Below are 18794 nucleotides of genomic sequence, written 5' to 3' on the forward strand. Positions count from 1 at the left end.
TATCAACTGAAGATTGTCCGAAAACACACAAAAAAATTACCCTGGATACATCAAGGAAAATCGGTCGCAATTATGAGCGTCCTTGATATTTCGAAAAGCAGGAAGTTCCTAAAAATTTATTTATGGCCAAATTTAATTTCATTTGTTTGCGTATCCACAGTTCATTGCTTTTTAGATGAAAAAATGAATCAAAGAGAATTCTGAGGGAAAATGAGCGGCTAAAACCATTGGGAATCGAAGCTAAAGATATACTCGGTAAGACCGCTACTCTACACTGCAATCACATCTCATCAAAGAGCGAGAGGCAAAGCTTCATTAATTACCGACCTTTTTTTTAAGTAATACATTACTGTGCCTGACGAGCAAGGCAATATTTTAAGCTATTAAGTTGAAGGTAAAGGCTTTTCGGCGTCTTTGGACCAGTATCACCTGTAAAAACAATTCTTACGTACATAATGAGAACAGATCACAATACACGAAAAGTAAAACACGGAATATTGGTCATGTTCCCCGCATACTGCCAACGGCCCCCTTCATGTAGAATCCTCCATTCCTCGGGGCTCCAAAGTACTTGAAATTAAGCTCTCATTAATCACGTTGTCAAACTCTTGACTAAAAATAGTGACCTTGATGCTCATCACGGCGTTAACTAAATAAAACATAGCTGGCAAGAAAAAGTGCCTTTGATTTTGCTTCCCATTTTCTTTTCATTAAGAACAAAATATACTATTTCCAAGCCACTAGAAAATATCCCATTGAACTTTGCAAACTTTGGGTAAAATGACTAAAGACTGATTTCCTCTGGGTTGTAAACGTTGAGTTTAATCATGTTCTTTGTAAACCTCATCTTAAAGTCAGTGAAACGTGCGCTGGCACGCGTACACACAGAATTTTATTCCTTAGATTTAATTTGTTATCTTCTTGGCATTGTTTAACTACGTGCGTTCCACATATGTTGTAACGTGTTGTGTGTTGGTAACAGCCATCTTAGTAATACAAGTTATTATAAGTTACGTCCGTACTGAATACTATCGATCGTGTGGGTATGATCACTAATTCACTATTGAGTGGAAGTCGAACATAGAATCAGCTGACTTCCGCTAAACTTGTCGAAAGGAGAAGAACGCACTTCATGTTTTAGAAGAGCTTTTTTCTAAATGAAGAAAGCAACAAACAAAAGCAAACAAACAAGCAAAGAAAACTAAGCGGTTGGAAGCTGCGTTGTGCACTTTTTAGATTTTCTTTTACTAGACCACGAACTCAGTTGACGTGCTGTCTTTCCATTAATACCGTAACTCAGTCGAAAGTGCTAATTTACAAAAAGCCGATTAACTGAAACAAGTTGGCTCGTTTATTCAAATCCACAGACTTCCCTGCAACGTCAAGAGAACCTACAAAAAAGTTATAAGTTAGATTTTCTAGGAAACTCGTAAGGAAGTGTGACGTGATTCCGTTCTGCTGGGTAAGGGTGGAGCTACACGATTCATTGCCTAATCATAAAGAGGTTTCGAGTTCCGCTGTCGCAGACACCTCAGGATGTGGCTATTTATATAATTAGTGGCTTATGCTCAATCAATCTATGCAAAACATTAACAGCCACTTAAACTTGTGGACGTCTTGTTGCATATAGTTTATCTAAAGTAACACCTCAAGTTGATCACAGTTTGCGTTGGAATTGAACAAGGGCGGACAAATTTTAGACCTCCTGAGGGCGGAACGCATTTTACAAGGCAAGAGACAACTGTTATTAGCTTTACGTTTGCCGATAGAGCAAGTAGTTTGTTACTTTGATTCACTGATCACAGAACTACAAAAGGGGTACAGTTTATTTCGTGGACAGATAGATATAGTAAAGGCTGATAGTTTCTAAAGAAACTGTTTGGCGCTGCGTCGGTGGGGGTAACGAAATAATTTGAATATATCAACAAAGTTGAAATGGTAAATTGGCCACCGTTATGGTTATAAAAGCTGACGTTTCGAGCGTTAGCCCCTCGTCGGAGCGAATAGAGGAATTGTGGGTTGTGCGTGCTTTTAAAGGCAGAAAACGGAGAAAATTTATTAGTGTTTTTCTCGTTGCCATGTTCCCATCAATTACGTAGCTCCATTTTCTGCCTTTAAAGGCACACACAACCCACAATTCCTCCATTCGCTCCGACGAAGGGCTAACGCTCGAAACGTCAGCTTTTATAACAGTAACGGTGGCCAATTTACCATTTCAACTTTGTTGATATATCGATATATATAGTACAGAGGGCGCAGTTGCCAAAACGAAAAACAAATTCTGTTTCCCGTCCTGATTTTTAAAAGTTGAGGGATACTCATTCAGTCATATATAATCATTTATTAATTTCCTTTAGCCAAAATTTTTTTTATAGCACAGTGCTAAGACACGTATTGCCGAACTTAGTTCTTACAGCTCCAGGGCAAGGACAAGGAAATTTTCATTTTCCTTCATTTGAAACAAGTAGATTTCTTTCCGTGTGTATTTAAAATGAACGATCACAAATGAGTCCAAAATTTGGTAAGAACCTCAATGAAACTCTGGCGTGGAGCATGTTTTGAGATCACCCGTAATCTATAATTAGAAAGACATAAAAAATTAAATTGTTTACCGGTTACACTTGAGTTGTTCAGTCTCCTTTCAGAGAGATAGAAATGTAAACTATGTTTGAACATTAAGCAAACTTTCCAACTTTTCAGCCGATGAAAATTAAAGGAAAATATTCTTTTAATCAATGTACCTGGGCAAAATAAAAAATCAACGCAAAAATCAGCTTTTAACCGAACTTGACCAGCTATTCGCCGACTTCTTACAGATGTTGTCTAACTTCATTCACCTGAGAAATTAATAGCTAGACTACTCAGTATAATCCTTAAAATGAATCACTAACATGTTATGGTTATACTTGGATTGTTTAGTCACTTTTCTTTAAAATCAAACTATTTCGAAAGATGAAACATTTTTGCTTTTCTACTTTGAGATTTAATTTAATTTAATTGAGCACCTATCGAATACATTCATTTTGTACCCTGCTTATTCTCCCTTCTCGCGCCTGATTGACATAACCAAAAACACAAGAGAAGAAGCGAAGAACAAAGACGCGAGAAGAAAAAATAAAATCTAAACCAAATGGAAAAAGAAATAAAACAACTGGTGCATTTGTGATGTCAAGAGTCGTGGTCTCACAATTTTATATCGCTCTACCTATTAGAGTCTTTCTGTTTTCTTGAAAATTTAGTACATCGTGTTATTCGAAACACAACTGCAGCTTCAAGTTTTCCAAGTTTCTTTTCTGTAACGTATCTACGTTCAACCTTCATTTTCCAACAACAGAAATCGGGCGGAAGTTTCCATTTTGGTCCCTCGTTAAACAAAACAGGAAGATTTAGGACGGAGTTTAAAGCAACTGAAACGCAACTTTTAAGGAAGTCACGTACTTAAATTTCTAGAAATATCGATCTAGCTGTCAGTATTGCGTTCAATTTCTCAATTCCAAATAAATCTCTCGATACACCCACTCACGAATCGAATTGCCACATTAAATGTTAGGAAATATTACACCAATTTACATTATCAACGTTTTTAACTCAGTTGATAAGACCAAAATTACCACATTACTCCCTGAGGTAGACTCAAAGAAGCTAGTGATAGGTCAATGAAATACATTGCTGTTGGTAGCTGACAGACGTTCAAGATAGTTTTGGCAAATAAGTATCGATGGGATGTTTTAAAAGTAAGACTCCTGCGAGCAGTTTCCTCAACGCGTTGCGTGACGAGCTTGAGGTATGGCTCAAAAGGAGATCTTGGTTCTTTTAGAAAAGCAAAAATTTTTTTTTAGTCCTACGTTCGTCACTTTTTTTATGTCTATCTTTGCCAAGTGAAAAAATAGCCCGTGCTAGGCCCTCAGTTGATGAAGATAAGCGAAAAAGCAGGTGAGCGAAAGATGGACGGAGAACCGGAAGGAACTTTTTTATCCTGATACAGACCACAAAACTACCTTCAAGGTGGAGACTAAACCAAATTAAAAATATGGAAAAATAAATCACAAAGGAATCATTTTGGTTTAGGATGAAGCAGGATCAACATTATGCAAGAGTTTTTTTACGGGCCGTGATCGGCTGTAACCGCTTCCCAACTTGCTGATTAAAGTAAAAGATGATTTCATTTACCGCCATAAGTGAAACTAGCATATTCGAAAACTTGTAACTCTCTAGATGCCAAGGCCACTAAAAACCAAATTACCTATTCGAAGCAAATTAGTTGAATACGTAAAGAAACAAACGAACCAACAAACAACTCTAGTGTTCACATTACGTGACCTTTTAAACTTTCACAGTTGTGTAGGCTCGCGCGCGTGCCAAACATTTTTTACCCAATTCTACAGAATTCATCGATAGCGAACAGTAGAATAAGGGATGGAAATACGCCCACATTGCTGTAATTATGTCTGAATAGGTAGTGACACAGGTTGCTGAAATAATTTCCTGGTTTCAAACGTGCAAATAACCAAAGGTTTCGCACTTTAAGGATTAAATGGCACACATTCCTGATTGACAAAGAGAATGTTTTCATGAGATAAACATCGTAACGCGATCTTGACTGACGCTGTCATCACATGCCTTCGTTATTCGCGCTACTCTTGATTCAGACATCATTTGATCTTGAAGTATGCGGTTTCGTTCATCGGATCATTCCTGAATTTAATTTAACAACGCAGAATTTTTCTTTACAGTCAATTACCGTCACAGATTTTTTCGCACGCGACAACAATCTTGCTACCGATTGTCCCGTCGCGCTGTCCGCTGTTTGAGAACAAGATCAACTTAAACACCAGGTAAATTGTTGTTACATGCTGTAAAAATCCTCATCTGTGAGTTTAATATAGGGATGAGTTGGGTCTTACGTTCTGCATGATTCAGTCGTGGAGCCACGCGCGGAAACTGCTCTATTTAAACGAATGCTTAACTCGATCAATACTTTAATTCTCGACCATTAAGCAACAGCATCATCAGAAAAGAAGGGTAGATGTAGACTTTCTCAACTGTTTGCGGCACAGTTGTAGGTTACTAATATTTTGCGCAGCTGGAATATCAGTTCTTAATCTTTTTACTCTGTTCAGGCAAGGATTTCCTGTTTTCGTTCCGCAAAGACGATTGACGAAGTTTCTTCAGGAATTTTAACTTTCCCGGCAGTAAATCAGAAGTGATCAAAAAGGTAGATTATCACAACACTGACATGTTTTCTTCCTGTGTTTTCATTGGCGTCAACAGTTCAAAGAGTTTTTAATTTTTTCTTTCTTCGAGTCTTCAATTTCGTCACGTACAAAAAAATTGATTTGGCTCTAGCAAACTATTGCTCGGCAATCGGCAGTTGATCTTTTACATAACGAAAGAAGTTCGACTAAGAATAGAAATTAAAAATCTTCTCTGCGCCTCGAACTTTGGAAACACTGCTGATAAAGCGGTTCTCCGTGTCACAGTTTGTGACCAACTCCCAACAGGTTCGAAACGCTTTGACAAGCTTGACATTAAACCTATAAGTTATCAGTTCTTCGATGGGTATATCAGAGAATTTATCTCTCCCAGCAGAGGAGACAAATTGGCTGACCTCCCAGTTTGAACTAGTCTTCACGAGAAGACACTCGAAATTTAAACAGCCTAATCACCAAAGTACAGCACGCGAAGAGTAACGGGAACAGTATATGCATGGAAAAGCATAAATGAGTCCGACAATGCCATCGAGTAAAGAAATCTATCGAACTTTCTAGAGATTGTTTACACTTTCTCGAAGTAGCTTAAGAAATTTCACGCGTAAACTACTTTCTCGAAAATATTTGGCCTTAAGCTCTCTCTTTGTCAATTCCTTATCAGATCTTAATCTTGTCAATAACGCAGGAGTATCAGTGAATGAATTAAATAGATATCTGTCAACTGAAAGCTCAGTAACGTTATGCTTATTGAGAATTTTATGCATTCCAACCTCTTATTGGGTCATTCTGGCGTCTGTAAGTTTAATCACAGGAAATCGTTTCAATAATAACTTTGAGAATGCTTCTGCAAATTTCTTGGCAAACCCATTCGCCGAGTACTCGTAATTTTTTTGTAGGTGAATATCTCAGATTTTAATTTTCAAAGCTTAAGCCTTAGCCGTCGAATTAATGGTGATATATTAGTTAGATCTAGCAAACAAGAGTAGCAAACAAGGTCAGCTTGATTCACGAAGGGGGGGGGGAGGGATAGGAGGGGAGGGGCAGCTTCTCTCTTAAAAGGACGGTGAGGGCGTTCGATATTTTTTAGGCAGAAAATTGCTGTGATATGGTGCCGCTCAGGTTATCAAATCTGAATTGACGGCCGCTAGAATTTTTGCGTTTCTTTAGGGCCCAAGTTTAGGTGTATGACGATATAAGTATTGTCGTTACAACCAGCTATGATTAGCCTCTGAATATGTTGCTGTTGCTATTGGGCCGCGCTCACAAAATGGGTGTCGAGGGATATTTTTCAGGGTTACCGCAGAGCCGCAGTGGGGATGTACCCCTCCCCCTCCCTCCTTACTTGTCTCTTCAGACTGGCCTCAATGCTACCGCCCACGTTGATCCAGACCGTTGTTTTAAAAAGAGACAAAACAGACTGAACACCTTTAAGAAGGAAGTAAAAATCGTGGTTCTCTCATTTTGGGTCAATGTTTGTAGCAGATTTTATCAACGACACACACATACACACCCACAAAAATATACAAAGAGGAATCGATGCCAAAACGTTTTTCTTATAATTGGACGCGGTAGAACACTCCTTAATTAAGCCTGAAGCCTGACAAACACACGAGGGCGTAGGGAGGGGGGTTGGAGTTCCGGAATGCTTAGGACCCCCCTGCTTATTCAGAAAAAAGAACTAATAAAGGTAACACAACCTGGCTCTAAGAGGCTAATATAGAATCTCCTGCTGGAAAATTATGCGCACGCCCCATAGGCTGGGCAAAAGATTTTTCAAATTCCTAAACGCTTGTCGGAAAAGAGAAATGCGATTTTTGTTAGGTAGTATTAGTAGCTCTAAAAGATGGTTAATCCTATTGCATGCAATTAGTTATTCGAATTCTTCTCTTGTAATAGCAGGAAAGGGTTTAACTGTTAAACCTTTAACAAAGTGGTCTTACCAATATTCTATGTTTAGTTCAGTTGCTTTGTAAAATAACACTAAGACGATTCGTCAGATTTTTCGAAGATCAAAGGCTCAAGCAACCGACAAACTGACTACCTGTTAGCGAACTAAGGGGGTAAGTTTCCATAGCAACATTGGTGTGGCGGGGTCAAGGGCTTAACAAACTAGCCTGAATGGTGCTTGGCAGGCGGCAGTAATGGATAAATTCTCCATTTGTACAACTTGAAGATAAATTCTCTTTGCTTTTCATACTTAACAGAGTCAATGGAGAGAATCTACTTGGCTTTGACACTCAGCTTTGTTACTGCAAACGCAGGTAACTGTTATTATATTGTTTCGAATGAATTCAATAAATAAAAAATAAAAAAAAATTGGAGCACGTATGCCGGAAAATTTTTTCTACAGTTTTGATTACTGGAGAAGTCAGTAACGATGCGAAATTGTTTACAGTCACAAACGTCTGTGTGAACTCAGGTATGACATTCCCAACGGTACGTACAGGATCACAAACACTGGTGTTACGACGTACCCTCACATCCCCAGTAAGGTAATACTCTGTTAATCAAAAGCCATTGCATTTAAAATGATATAAATGTAAAAGTTCCAGCTTAGCCCTCGGCTGTGAATGTCAAGCAATCCCAAACAAACGGAAAGTTGGAAATTGAGTGCAGAAAACTTTTGACTTTACTTACACTTTTCATTCCGACACAAATTGCACTCGAAATTATATTATCACTCTTGCAAATTTTCTCCGGTAAAACTAGTCTTTAAGATTTCTATATGCTTACATGGCTTCATTTTCGTTTTCAGTCGCTATGTCTGTGGAGACTACTATTAAAGTTAAGCGTACTTTTGCTTTTCTTTCAGTCGCATACCGGCGTCCTCCCGAGATCACAAATTTCCTACAAAAGGATTTAGTCAACCCAGAGGATGTTGAATTTAAAGGATTTAAACTGCCGTGTGGAGCTGCAGGGACGAATATTTCTTGGACGTGGAAACATAATGATACGGAGATCACATCGTTCAGGCGATCACCGCATTACTCTCTTAATGGCGATGGCACTTTAACTGGCAAATATTTATCTTCCCAACACAGCGGGACTTATCAGTGTATTGTTAAGGATAAGGACACTAAAATTGAAGTATTTAGCAGGAAACTGAAAGTCGCGATTACTGGTAAATCTTTTTAAAAGATGAGCAAACGAGATCAGATTAAGAAAATTAAACAGATCGGATTAGCTATCATGTTACAAAACAGCGTAACACTTGGCTGCTTCTCTTTCCATCCTCTTTGCCTGCATAGCTGGCCTTTCTGTTTCTTTTAAATGAAACAGAAAAGATTCGCAGTCACGTGGCTTGTGCAGTAGTGGAGTTTCATTACCATCCCACCCCCACTGGGTTTGTGCTAACTGGCCACCTCTCGCTTAGTGATCACATTTTACCTTAAATATCTTGGCGCTTGGATATTTCGAAAATCATGCTTCCTCGTTGTTTCTATCGCGGTAGTTTTGTCAAAAGAGAATCTCAATAGGTGTGACTGGCTCATGGTGGAGCAAAGCCAATGCAATACCGGATTACTTTCGACATTTACCTCAAGATTTGCTCTATCTCAGTGAATTTAACTTGTCATTAAATTAATTTACTCCTCTCAATCTTTGTTAGCTCCTGGTGATTTCATCGATAGAGAAAGAAAGAGTGTAAAGGTTGACCTTGGAAAGCCTTTCCGATTTCAGTGCCCCAAACACGCGGCGGGCTTTGGCTCCTCATACGCTTGGGTAAAACCATCAAACATCCACTTGTCCAGGAACGAACGACGAGGAATATCTCCGGACGGGACATTGTTAATCGCTTACCTCACTCAGGAGGATATAAATGAGATTAATTACGGTGGCGTAAGATGTCGAATAAGAGCTGGGAACACCTATGAAGATTCTGGAAAATTATTTCTTGTGAAGAATAACCCTCAACAGACAGGTAAAAAATAGGCATGCACTTCCGTGTATGTGGCTGACGATAAAAGATGGGCAAGCACTTACGTAAAGTAATTGCTAATGTGCTTTACTGGAAAAGTGGACCGGTCTTGCTTATGATATATAGCAGCTTTCTTTCATTCAGGGAAATCCTTTTACAGAACGTTTGATTTGGAACGTCGAATAGATAATTAGTCCAAAAGAAAATATCCCTTACTTCTTCAATTTGAAATGAAACGATGCGAACGTGTCTCCTTCCTGCTTAGACCCCGGCACTCCTGTTGCTCTTACTTGGGCCAGTAAACCTGCGGTTGACGAGCTTGCCATTGAGGGACGAAGGAAAATTCTTTACTGTTTCGCAAATGGACGGTGAGTATCGCCTGTCAGTTAGTTATGGAAAATGCAAGGCTGAGAAGAACAAATTGTTTCACAGTAATAGAAGGTTTAAAATTTTCTTGTCACCTGCTAGTTGGTGAAACACTTCAACACATGCTACATCTTTGTACGAATTGCAGGCCAACTCCAGAAATCACGTGGAAAAAGAATGGGAAGCGGATTGTGCATGGACAGAATTCCTATGAAATTCCTCGCCATTACTTTGGCCACCGTCTAGTTATCACAAATGTGAACAGGGAAAGTCACCAAGATGTGTACACTTGTGAGGCAAACAATTCTCGGGGCAATGTCTACCCCATTGTCCGTTCAATCAATCTGGAGGTAAAAGGTAAACTGTCATCCATTTTATGTCACCTCTGAAACATGTAGAGCCCTTTTCTATCGAGTGACGTAACAACCAAACATAAGGAAGGAAATTACCATTACGAGGCAATGAGAGCTACGAGGTAATGAAAACTGTTTGTTATTGTTGAAAAAAAAAAACCAACTGACAAAAAACAAAAACAAAAAAACAACCAAAAAAGTTATTTCAGACTTCCCTAATAGCGCAGTGATAGCATTTTCCTCTTCTTTTCCTTCGTTTTTGTGTGTATTTGTGCTATCTTGCTGACCATTAGTTTATTTTCATTTAATGTTGTTGTCTACTGGCTACCTGGCTCCGCTAGCCCCTATGGTTATTCCGGACAGTCAGTTCTCTATTTATTTTCAATATGGTTTTTTTTTTAACTTAACACAAGCAAGGGAGTACAAATAAAGACTGTTGTGGTAGTAAAAACAACCAAATTGCTGAAAATGCGGGAAAACTGGGGCGACCAAGTCATGATTGTTTTAGTATTGCATCTGATTGGTGGAGTTAGTGGCGCGAATTTTCTTACCCAATCACCGAGCGAAGTAAAGCGAAATCAATGAAATCCCGGATTACTTTCGACACTCAGATGAAAATTGCTCTAAAAGTACTGCTCGGTAGCTCTCATGTGAATGGTCGCACGCTAAAAAGGTTTCACTTGCGGGCTTCTGGGAGAAATTACATTGTGCAACATGAAACAGTACCTTATCGCTTGATAGGTTTTATCTCGTCACACAGTAAATTGGAGTTTTATCCACAACTTTGAGATCATCACTATATTGTACATTGAGTATCAGCACAATGCCACGCCTTCTTCGGAACCCCTATATCCACACCAAAAGACGTGGAACAGATTTTAAAGATAGTCCATGCTGCCTTTTTTGTTAGTTCCAACAAGATGGAGTAACAATCCTCCAGCAAGTGAAATCAGCATTATAATTAATAAAAATGCAACTATTGAGTGTAAGGTGGTTGCAGACCCTGAGGCAACAGTTCTGTGGTACAAGAATGGAGCACACTTGCAGTCGTCAAGGTAAACGAGTGAGCTATGACACAATCATTTTGAGTTTTTTGTGTAATGTTCTACTTTATTTCTTTCCTTAATTTGGAAACCAAAAACGCGCGTGAAAAGATGATTTCTGTCTAAAGCCACAGAAACCAAGACAATGCACGCTCGGGGTAACTTAACTTTTTTCTGCCGCGACTAATGATCATTTAGATGTTTTCGTTCGCATATCGGCAATTTTACAACATCCCAGAAAACAACCAAAATATTTCAACGTACTTTCAGCTCCTTTGAGTTTTGAGGCTTCATGAGGCTGCATGCATTTGTGTCTCACCAGTGATCGTATAATAGTGGATGGAAGCAAATTACACTTCAGACATGTTAATCTGACCGATGAAGGTGTCTACCAATGTGCTGTGGAAAACCAGTACGGTATGATTGTCTCTGCAACCTGGGTTCAAGTGAAAGGTAGGATTAATCAACATATATAGTAATCATTTTAAGTTAACCAATTGGGACAATCATTGAAAGCAAGGACTGACTTTTGATGTTTATATGCATGAAGTCATCATGATAATAGCCAAACAGAACAAAGGGAAAAAACACAAGTAGCCCATGTACCTGCGGCCCCAACAAACGATAGCATTAAAAGCCAACCTCGTTCCCAGGGCGCTTTTCCCTTCAAAGAGGGAACGGGCCAATGTCAGGGCCTTTACCCGCCCGTCCTCCCTTTGAAGGGAAAAGCGCACTGGGAACGAGGTTGCGACAAAAGCCTCTGGCGCAGGAATTGCGAATGACCAAGGCGCAGTAGGTTTTAGTTGCGAATATGATTGGTTCAGAAGATGGGGCAAAGCAAAGTAAAGCAATACTAGCAAAATCCCAGTTTGATGTGGACACTCATTTGAAAGCTACTCTTCAGAGCAAGGAAAAAATCTTACTTCGTGTCTGTTAAATTGCACACCCTACCTGAAGATCAATAATTTAATTTCAAGCACTTTACTTTTTTTCCTCTCAGCCTGGAAACCATCCTTTAACAATCGTCAGTTTGGTCCTTTCCACCTGCTTCATGGCAGTGAAGGCAGATTACATTGCAACCCAAATGCAGAGCCTCGCCCAAAATTCCAGTGGTTTGTTGATGGAGTTCTGATCTCAGACGAAGCCATTAACAGTCGATATAGGTTATTGTTGGATGGTACCTTGTTGATAAAGAAAGTCGACAAAGACAAGGATGCAGTAAACTACACGTGCGATGCTGTAAATTTGATGGGCAAGGCTTCTGCATCAACAGTTCCGACGGTGCTGGGTAAAACACTTACAACGTGATTTTCTATGAGCGGTTTGCATAGCCATGTATCGCGATCATGTCTATCAGTGAGAAAGTGTTCATGATGCAAAAGAGATCCCAGATCATTGGAAAGAACATGATGAAACTAACAAGATCTCAGACTGAAACTGTTCTAAAATCTTGCATTTAAACGTCAGATGCTTGAAAATTGGAAAACGTGTCAAATTCGGCACACACTTTCCATTTCTGTCATCTAACTCTTTGGTCCAGTAACGACTACTTTTGTTTTAGTTTTGCAACAGTCGATCGAGAATTGCTCTAATATTTTCATATAGATATGTTCTCTTCCATCTGTAAGATGTTCACTTAAACCTCATGGTTTTGAGCCTCTTTCTTTGCGTTTTCGTCACGTTCTAGTTAAACCGGCTTTCGTGACAAGGCCCAGAAATCAAACAGTGCTTGAAAAAGGAACAACCACATTCTACTGCAATGCCAATGGCCGTCCGCTTCCTAACATAACATGGGTCAAAGATGGAATGACAGTTGGTCTCGGGCACACACTGAGGTTTGAAACAACATGGAGGGGACAGTCTGGAAGATACTGGTGCCATGCGCAAAATGGATTGAATTACGTTATCAACGCTAGTGCTTTTCTGAATGTGCAGTGTAAGTATCCTACGTATCCAGGGTTTTAGCCAACCAGGATCGTGACACTGTTATGCAAAGGGCCTATTCGCGCACTTCCAAGGTGGCTTAACGCGTTAGCGTTGGGTCCAGAGGTCTGGGTGAAAGACGCGGCTGGGTTACTCTATTCTGTTCTTGGGAAGAAGCTGTACTCTCACAGGGCCACTTTTCCCCCCGGATTATAAACGGGTACAGGTGAACTGTCAGAGATATCTGATGAAATACGGGGGGAAACCAGCTCCTGTAATGGACTGTCATCCTATCCAGGAGGGTAGTAATACTCAGATTCGTTTCATACAACGTAAATCATGAGTCGCAAAGGAAGAGTGGGTCACTAGGCCGGAGTTGTAACACTACCATCGTTTCCTTGATTTTTACAGTTCCATCATATTTTAAAAGTCGGCCAGCTCACCAGTCTGTCCAAGAAGGTGATGAGACAACTTTCCACTGCGGTGCCATGGGCAATCCAAGCCCTAAGATCGCTTGGTTCAAAGACGGGAGATCTGTAGGAACAGGAAACACATTGAGTTTTCTTGCCTTCAGAAATCGCTCTGGAGAATACTGGTGCTCAGCTGATAATGGCTTGGGATTGGCCATCAACGCCAGCGTTCGACTTGATGTACAGAGTAAGTATAAACTGATCGCTTAAGGAACGAATGTTCATCAAAACCAAGATGAAAAAAGGTGTATTATCTCAGACAGTTTCATTATCTTGTGGTTTTAAACCAAGCAGCTAAAGGCAAGTTTTCATGCAATACATGCAGCAACAGGATATAGACGAAATCTCAAGAAGGCCACCTCGCGCATGTGTTGTAAAAGGACTGAGCATATGTTGATGGCAATCATATTTAACCTTAGCAGATACATGCAGGGTGGACGACCAGTTCTTACGGTCCGTTGTTTACCAATCTTAAGGTGACAAATACATCAATCCTCTTTCTATACTTATTTACAGTTAAGCCTCATTTAATCACCACGCCAAAGAACCAATCAATAGCTGAAAACAAGCAAGTTACGTTCCATTGCAATGCCACAGGACATCCAATCCCAGAGATAACATGGACGAAAGATGGGATGACTGTGGGCACAGGAAGCAAGCTTACCCTAACCGTCTCTCGGGGTGACGCCGGAAGATATTCGTGTACAGCGTACAATGGTGTTAGTGCAGGCGTCAAAGCAAGTGCTTATCTTCGTGTCTTGTGTAAGTAATCACTGGTACAGTTTGCAAATCCGTAGGACACATTCGTCCGTTTTTAAGACAGACAGTCCGATTTCAGACACTTATGTCCGTTTTTGGATCCTCGTGTCTAATTTTGGACGGTAATATCCCATTTTGGATCATTGTTGTCTACTTTGGACAGCAAAATCCGATTTTGGACCATTGTTGTCTACCTTGGACAGCAACATCCAATTTCTGGCTCTTGTGTTCCTTTATCAACGACTTTGTCCGATTTTGGACATTTGTCACCATTTTCGGACGGTATCCCTTTTGTAGATTTCGCCATCGGAACCCTCCGTTCCTCCAGGGAAGCCTTTTTTCGTGACTGGTATATTTTATTATATCTGAACAATGCCACTTCAAGAATATTACACAGATATTTCCCAGTATTTAGTGACCACTTTTAATTCCATCGTATCTTGGAGCAAATATCTTATTTTCCGTTTTTGTTTCTTAGATGTACCCTCTCCACCAGTTAATGTCACAATAACAGACTGTAAAGATTGGAGAGTGAAACTTCACTGGGTACCAAGCCCTTCAATTGCTGCTCCAGTCACGCATTATCTAATTGAGCAGGAGTCTAGTAAGGACCCTGTGGTATTCGGCTTACTGCACAACGTTAGCAAACCAGATGCCACGGAAGCGACCTTCAACGTAAGTAAAGATACTTCGCCTCGTTTCCGCATCAGAGCAGTTAACAATGTCGGAGAAAGTCTACCCAGTTCACCGGTTGAAACAACTTGCCAGGGGACTGAGACTGACTTTGGTATGTATGCCTCGAAATAAAGATCATAGATACCACTAGGGGGGATGTTGTTAACAAATTAAAGGGTGTGATTATTGTTCAACTTCTGTTTTGTCAACGCGCAGTTTTCTCTTTTCTTCAAATCCCGACGAGTCCAGAATTTTCATCCATGATAATTTCTTACATCCTCTATCAGTCTTATTCAATGCAATTTTTCAATCCATCAAATAAGATATCATTTCGAGGCGTTTTTCGATTAAATTTAGCAATTTTCCTTTGAGTATTGAAGACAATGTGGATTGCATACATTTTTCCCTAATCCACTCTGTGGTTGGTGTAAAATTTCACCCTCTTAGCCAATCAGATGCAAATTAAAATTAGCTACGACAAAGAGTGCGTTTTCCAGGATTGACAAAGATAAAATGTTTCCCTTTTTTCTGAATGTTTACACTATGGTTTGTTTCTTCAGGTGCACGCCAGCCAGAGGTCACACAGAGCCCCATCTACCAAAAGGCGTGGTTTCTGACTATGGTAGCCCTCGTTGCCTATGTTGTTCTGATCTCAGCGCTTGCTATGCTTTTCATAAGTTACTACAAGGGAAAAGGGAAAAAATACGAAGGTAATACAGCGAGAAACAAGTGCAGCGTGATCAAGCGTTACGAACAGCACACGTGTGGAGAGAAAACAAAATATTGTAACGTAACGTATGCTAACGTTATGTATTGTAACGTAACGTATGACGACGTAACTTATGATAACGTCACATGTGGTAATTTAACTTATTGAGTAGTCAGTATCTGAGCTTAAACGTACTTACGATGGCAATAATTTGATATTACTTAGCCAGAGTTTGCAGGGAATGTTTAAGGAAGCTTAGGGAACTCTGTAGGTAGACTCAAAATAAAGCTGAACCGCCTTACTTTCCAACCTCGTTCCCAGGGCCTTTTCCGCCCCACCCCCGCCCCACCCCCAACAAAGGGAAAAGGCCCTGGGAACGAGGTTGCCTTACTTTCGTATCTCAGCGGAGACCAGTGTTCTCCTTTCTTTTAGGCACGACACGTAAGAAATTTTCCAACCTGTAGAGCAGTCCTTTTACCAATTGAGTTTTCAAGAATTCCAAGCGCTTTTGACGATAATGAGCGTTAGAACAGGCAGTAAATTTTAATGGTTATCACCTGAAAAGGAGAACACTGCAAGAAATTCATCGCTATCTTTGTGACCTTACCCTTCACTCGAACACGCTGGCTAGTTTTCTATTTCAATCACCTTCAGCATCGTCAAATGAACGATTTATTCTTTTCGTGTATGTTTGAGGTACGCTTAGAGGAAGTCACTTTAAAAATGTATGATTTGACAACTCACCCAGATGCGAAGAACTTTGACCGTGCCTTTTTTTATACCAACTGCATTTCTGACATGTCTTACTTGTTTGTTTGTTTGTTTGTTTGTGTAGTTGGAAAACGCGAACGAAAACGCGGATACAGCGACCAGGCAAAGCAATCAGAGGAAAACGTTGAAGAAGAGGAGACAAACAACTTGGTGGGGAACGCCGAAAAGACACCACTGTATGTATTTACACCCTAACATCAGTATGCATATTCTCTATACTGTTCTCCACACATTTCCTAAGGTGCTGACAAGGAGAATTTAGTTAACAATCAAGAGATTCTTAACTGAGTTGGTGATCATTTCCGTTATTCTCCTGACCTTCATGTGTGATTCAGGGGTGATATTGTTAAGAGAAATTAGATGCTGGTCACTTTTAGGAGTCAAAGGGCTAAAAAAATTGATTCCCAAAACTATGACGCAGTTAAATTAAACTTTTTAAAATTAAACTTTGAAAATTCCATTAATTGTTCTGAGGGCTTGTCCCAAGTGGTGTGGGGGTTAGGTGAATCACATGCTTCGGCGCGCCGGGTTACAAAGTTTCAAGTTGTTTTTTACTTCTTGCGTGTTGGGCACAGTTAATATTGAGCAAAGCCGCCTTGTCGAGTTGGATTCCCGTATTAAATATTATTGTGATCATTGTGTTATCTGTGAAAATCAATTAAGAAAAGGAAGGATTTGAAGGGGGAGGCGAGGGGTGGATCTTGACTCATATTCCATCGATCCAACAGTGTGATCCTCAAAGTTTTATAAAAGGACAGCTGCAGAAAGTAAGGCGTGATAAAAGTATATCGCATCGGGATTCAACGGTACTTGCATTGCGCTCCCCACTGGGTACCAGTTGGGCATTTTTCTGGTCGTAATTTGTATAAACATCGGGCTGACCGTTTCTTGTTTTTGTTTGTTTGTTTGTTTGTTTTTTTAGCGAGAGAAGACAGAATCGCAACTCAAGGCCGGTCTCCAATTCAATCAGCTTACTTGAGTTGCAATTCAGGGAAGACGGCTCCTTTACAGAGGAATACGGCGGGGACGATGAACTGTTACATGGAACTTTTGTTTGAGAGCCGCTATGGACTAGCTCAAAATGTGTGGCACTGAGTGTCGTGCCTGAGAAGATGATTACGTGACGTGACTAACGGGAAAGAATTGTACCTCTTCTGAGTCCTCATAAAATAGTGTTGCGTTCGAGGCTTATTCGTACTATCAACGGACGATTGTTGATGAAGTATTACGAATCAAATGGATTTGAAGTAAAAAAGGGTAAAAGTAGAGTTTAAATTATTGAAATATTGCTTCGAAAGTTGTTACGCGGAGAAACTTAAAAAATGAGTTTTAACATCCATGTTTCCATATTTAACTGAATATTTGCGGATTGATTCATAGATGAATGAAAGTCATTGTCAAGTTGAAACATTTTACTCTGACAGGTTAATATTGCGAATTTAAATTGGAACATCTTGAGGTAGAAATGAAAAAAGTACTTTAGGCTGTCACAAATTATGAAAAAATCGAGAAAGTAACACTGGTAAATAAAAGGCTCTTGTTAAGTAACTATAAATAAACGGAGAAGTGATTCCCACGTCCTAATATTTGAGTCTAAAGTCCATTAGGGCGAGTCAGCTTACCGGAGAAAAATTATCTTCGTCGAGTCTATAGAAAGATTTAGCTCCGCGTTTACGTGAAACGTGAACAGCAAGGGTGACCACGCGACCTTGTTTTTCGCGCCATTTTTCACGTTCGCCGGTTGCGGTTTGCTGTTTCCACGTGAAAGTAACCAGTTTCGCGTTTGCTTTGTAAGTAAGATTTTCTTCACTTTTCCCCTCACAGAGTAGACGTTAAGGGCACCAAATCTATTTCTTGTAATTCATAAAAGGGCGCCTTCAAATTCACTATGACGTGAGCTCACGAGAAGCTAAAGCAGCACGGTTCACGCTAATTTACTTAAAAGGGCAAACTGACGTTTGTCGTTTCACTTAAACGCGGTGCTAAATTTCCCTCATGAGGTGGGACGCACGTTTGTTAAGGTTAGCATGTTTAAATTGAATTTGAAAGGAACAAACAGGGCTGTTTAACGTTGAATTCCACATAAATTTAATAAGTAAAGAGTTTGTTTATGTTTTATCTATTGTTTACGAAATACCAGTTGATTTTATAGGGTAAACTGTTTTAAACAGACATAAGTACATCTGACAAAAATATCCAAGGAAACTTTGAGTGTTGGGATGTCGTAGTTCATAACTGACAACAGTTGGATTAATAAGTTGGCTAATAATCGCGAAAGGAAGAATAGTTACCTGAAATAGATCAATAAAGAAAATCTAACGTTACAAACCACACACATTAAAACTTTGTCTTCTCGTATATTACTTGTAATATCCTTTTCGCAACTATTGTACTTTAAATAATTCCCGCCAGGCGCTCTTTTGCCAGGTGACCGAGCCTTTAACAATAACGCGCGACATGATTGGCCGATATATAGGAAAACGTTTCCGCGTTTACATCGCGAAGATATGAAGATGTGCACTTAATAAATGTTTGAAAAGAAATGGAATAAGTTGTAAAGATTAAAAGTCTCTCTCTACTGCGCGTCGATCCTTCCGAA

The 18794-nt window shown here is 39.8% G+C and overlaps 1 protein-coding gene across 3 annotated transcripts; it reads left to right on the forward strand.

The window, feature by feature from the left end:
* Positions 1 to 1579: 1579 nt before the first annotated feature.
* LOC111339857 (fibronectin type III domain-containing protein) lies at positions 1580 to 18538 on the forward strand. 3 transcript variants are annotated; one of them, XM_022946584.2, is made up of 17 exons: positions 4590 to 4835; positions 5121 to 5215; positions 7415 to 7471; positions 8023 to 8331; positions 8818 to 9129; positions 9392 to 9494; positions 9641 to 9849; positions 10756 to 10900; positions 11211 to 11341; positions 11889 to 12176; positions 12576 to 12824; positions 13223 to 13468; positions 13798 to 14043; positions 14519 to 14827; positions 15276 to 15425; positions 16260 to 16371; positions 17118 to 18538. In XM_022946584.2, exons 3-17 carry the CDS (start codon positions 7420 to 7422, stop codon positions 17251 to 17253), a joined length of 2997 nt encoding a protein of 998 aa, XP_022802319.2. In that variant the 5' UTR covers positions 4590 to 4835; positions 5121 to 5215; positions 7415 to 7419; the 3' UTR covers positions 17254 to 18538. The 3 variants fall into 3 exon arrangements, with proteins under 3 accessions (XP_022802318.2, XP_022802319.2, XP_022802317.2); XM_022946583.2 differs by lacking the exons at positions 4590 to 4835; positions 5121 to 5215 and adding an exon at positions 1580 to 1730; XM_022946582.2 differs by lacking the exon at positions 5121 to 5215.
* The last annotated feature ends 256 nt before the right edge of the window (positions 18539 to 18794 follow it).

The sequence above is a fragment of the Stylophora pistillata genome, chromosome 5 (genome assembly GCF_964205215.1).
Source record: "Stylophora pistillata chromosome 5, jaStyPist1.2, whole genome shotgun sequence".
NCBI classification, from domain to species: domain Eukaryota; kingdom Metazoa; phylum Cnidaria; class Anthozoa; order Scleractinia; family Pocilloporidae; genus Stylophora; species Stylophora pistillata.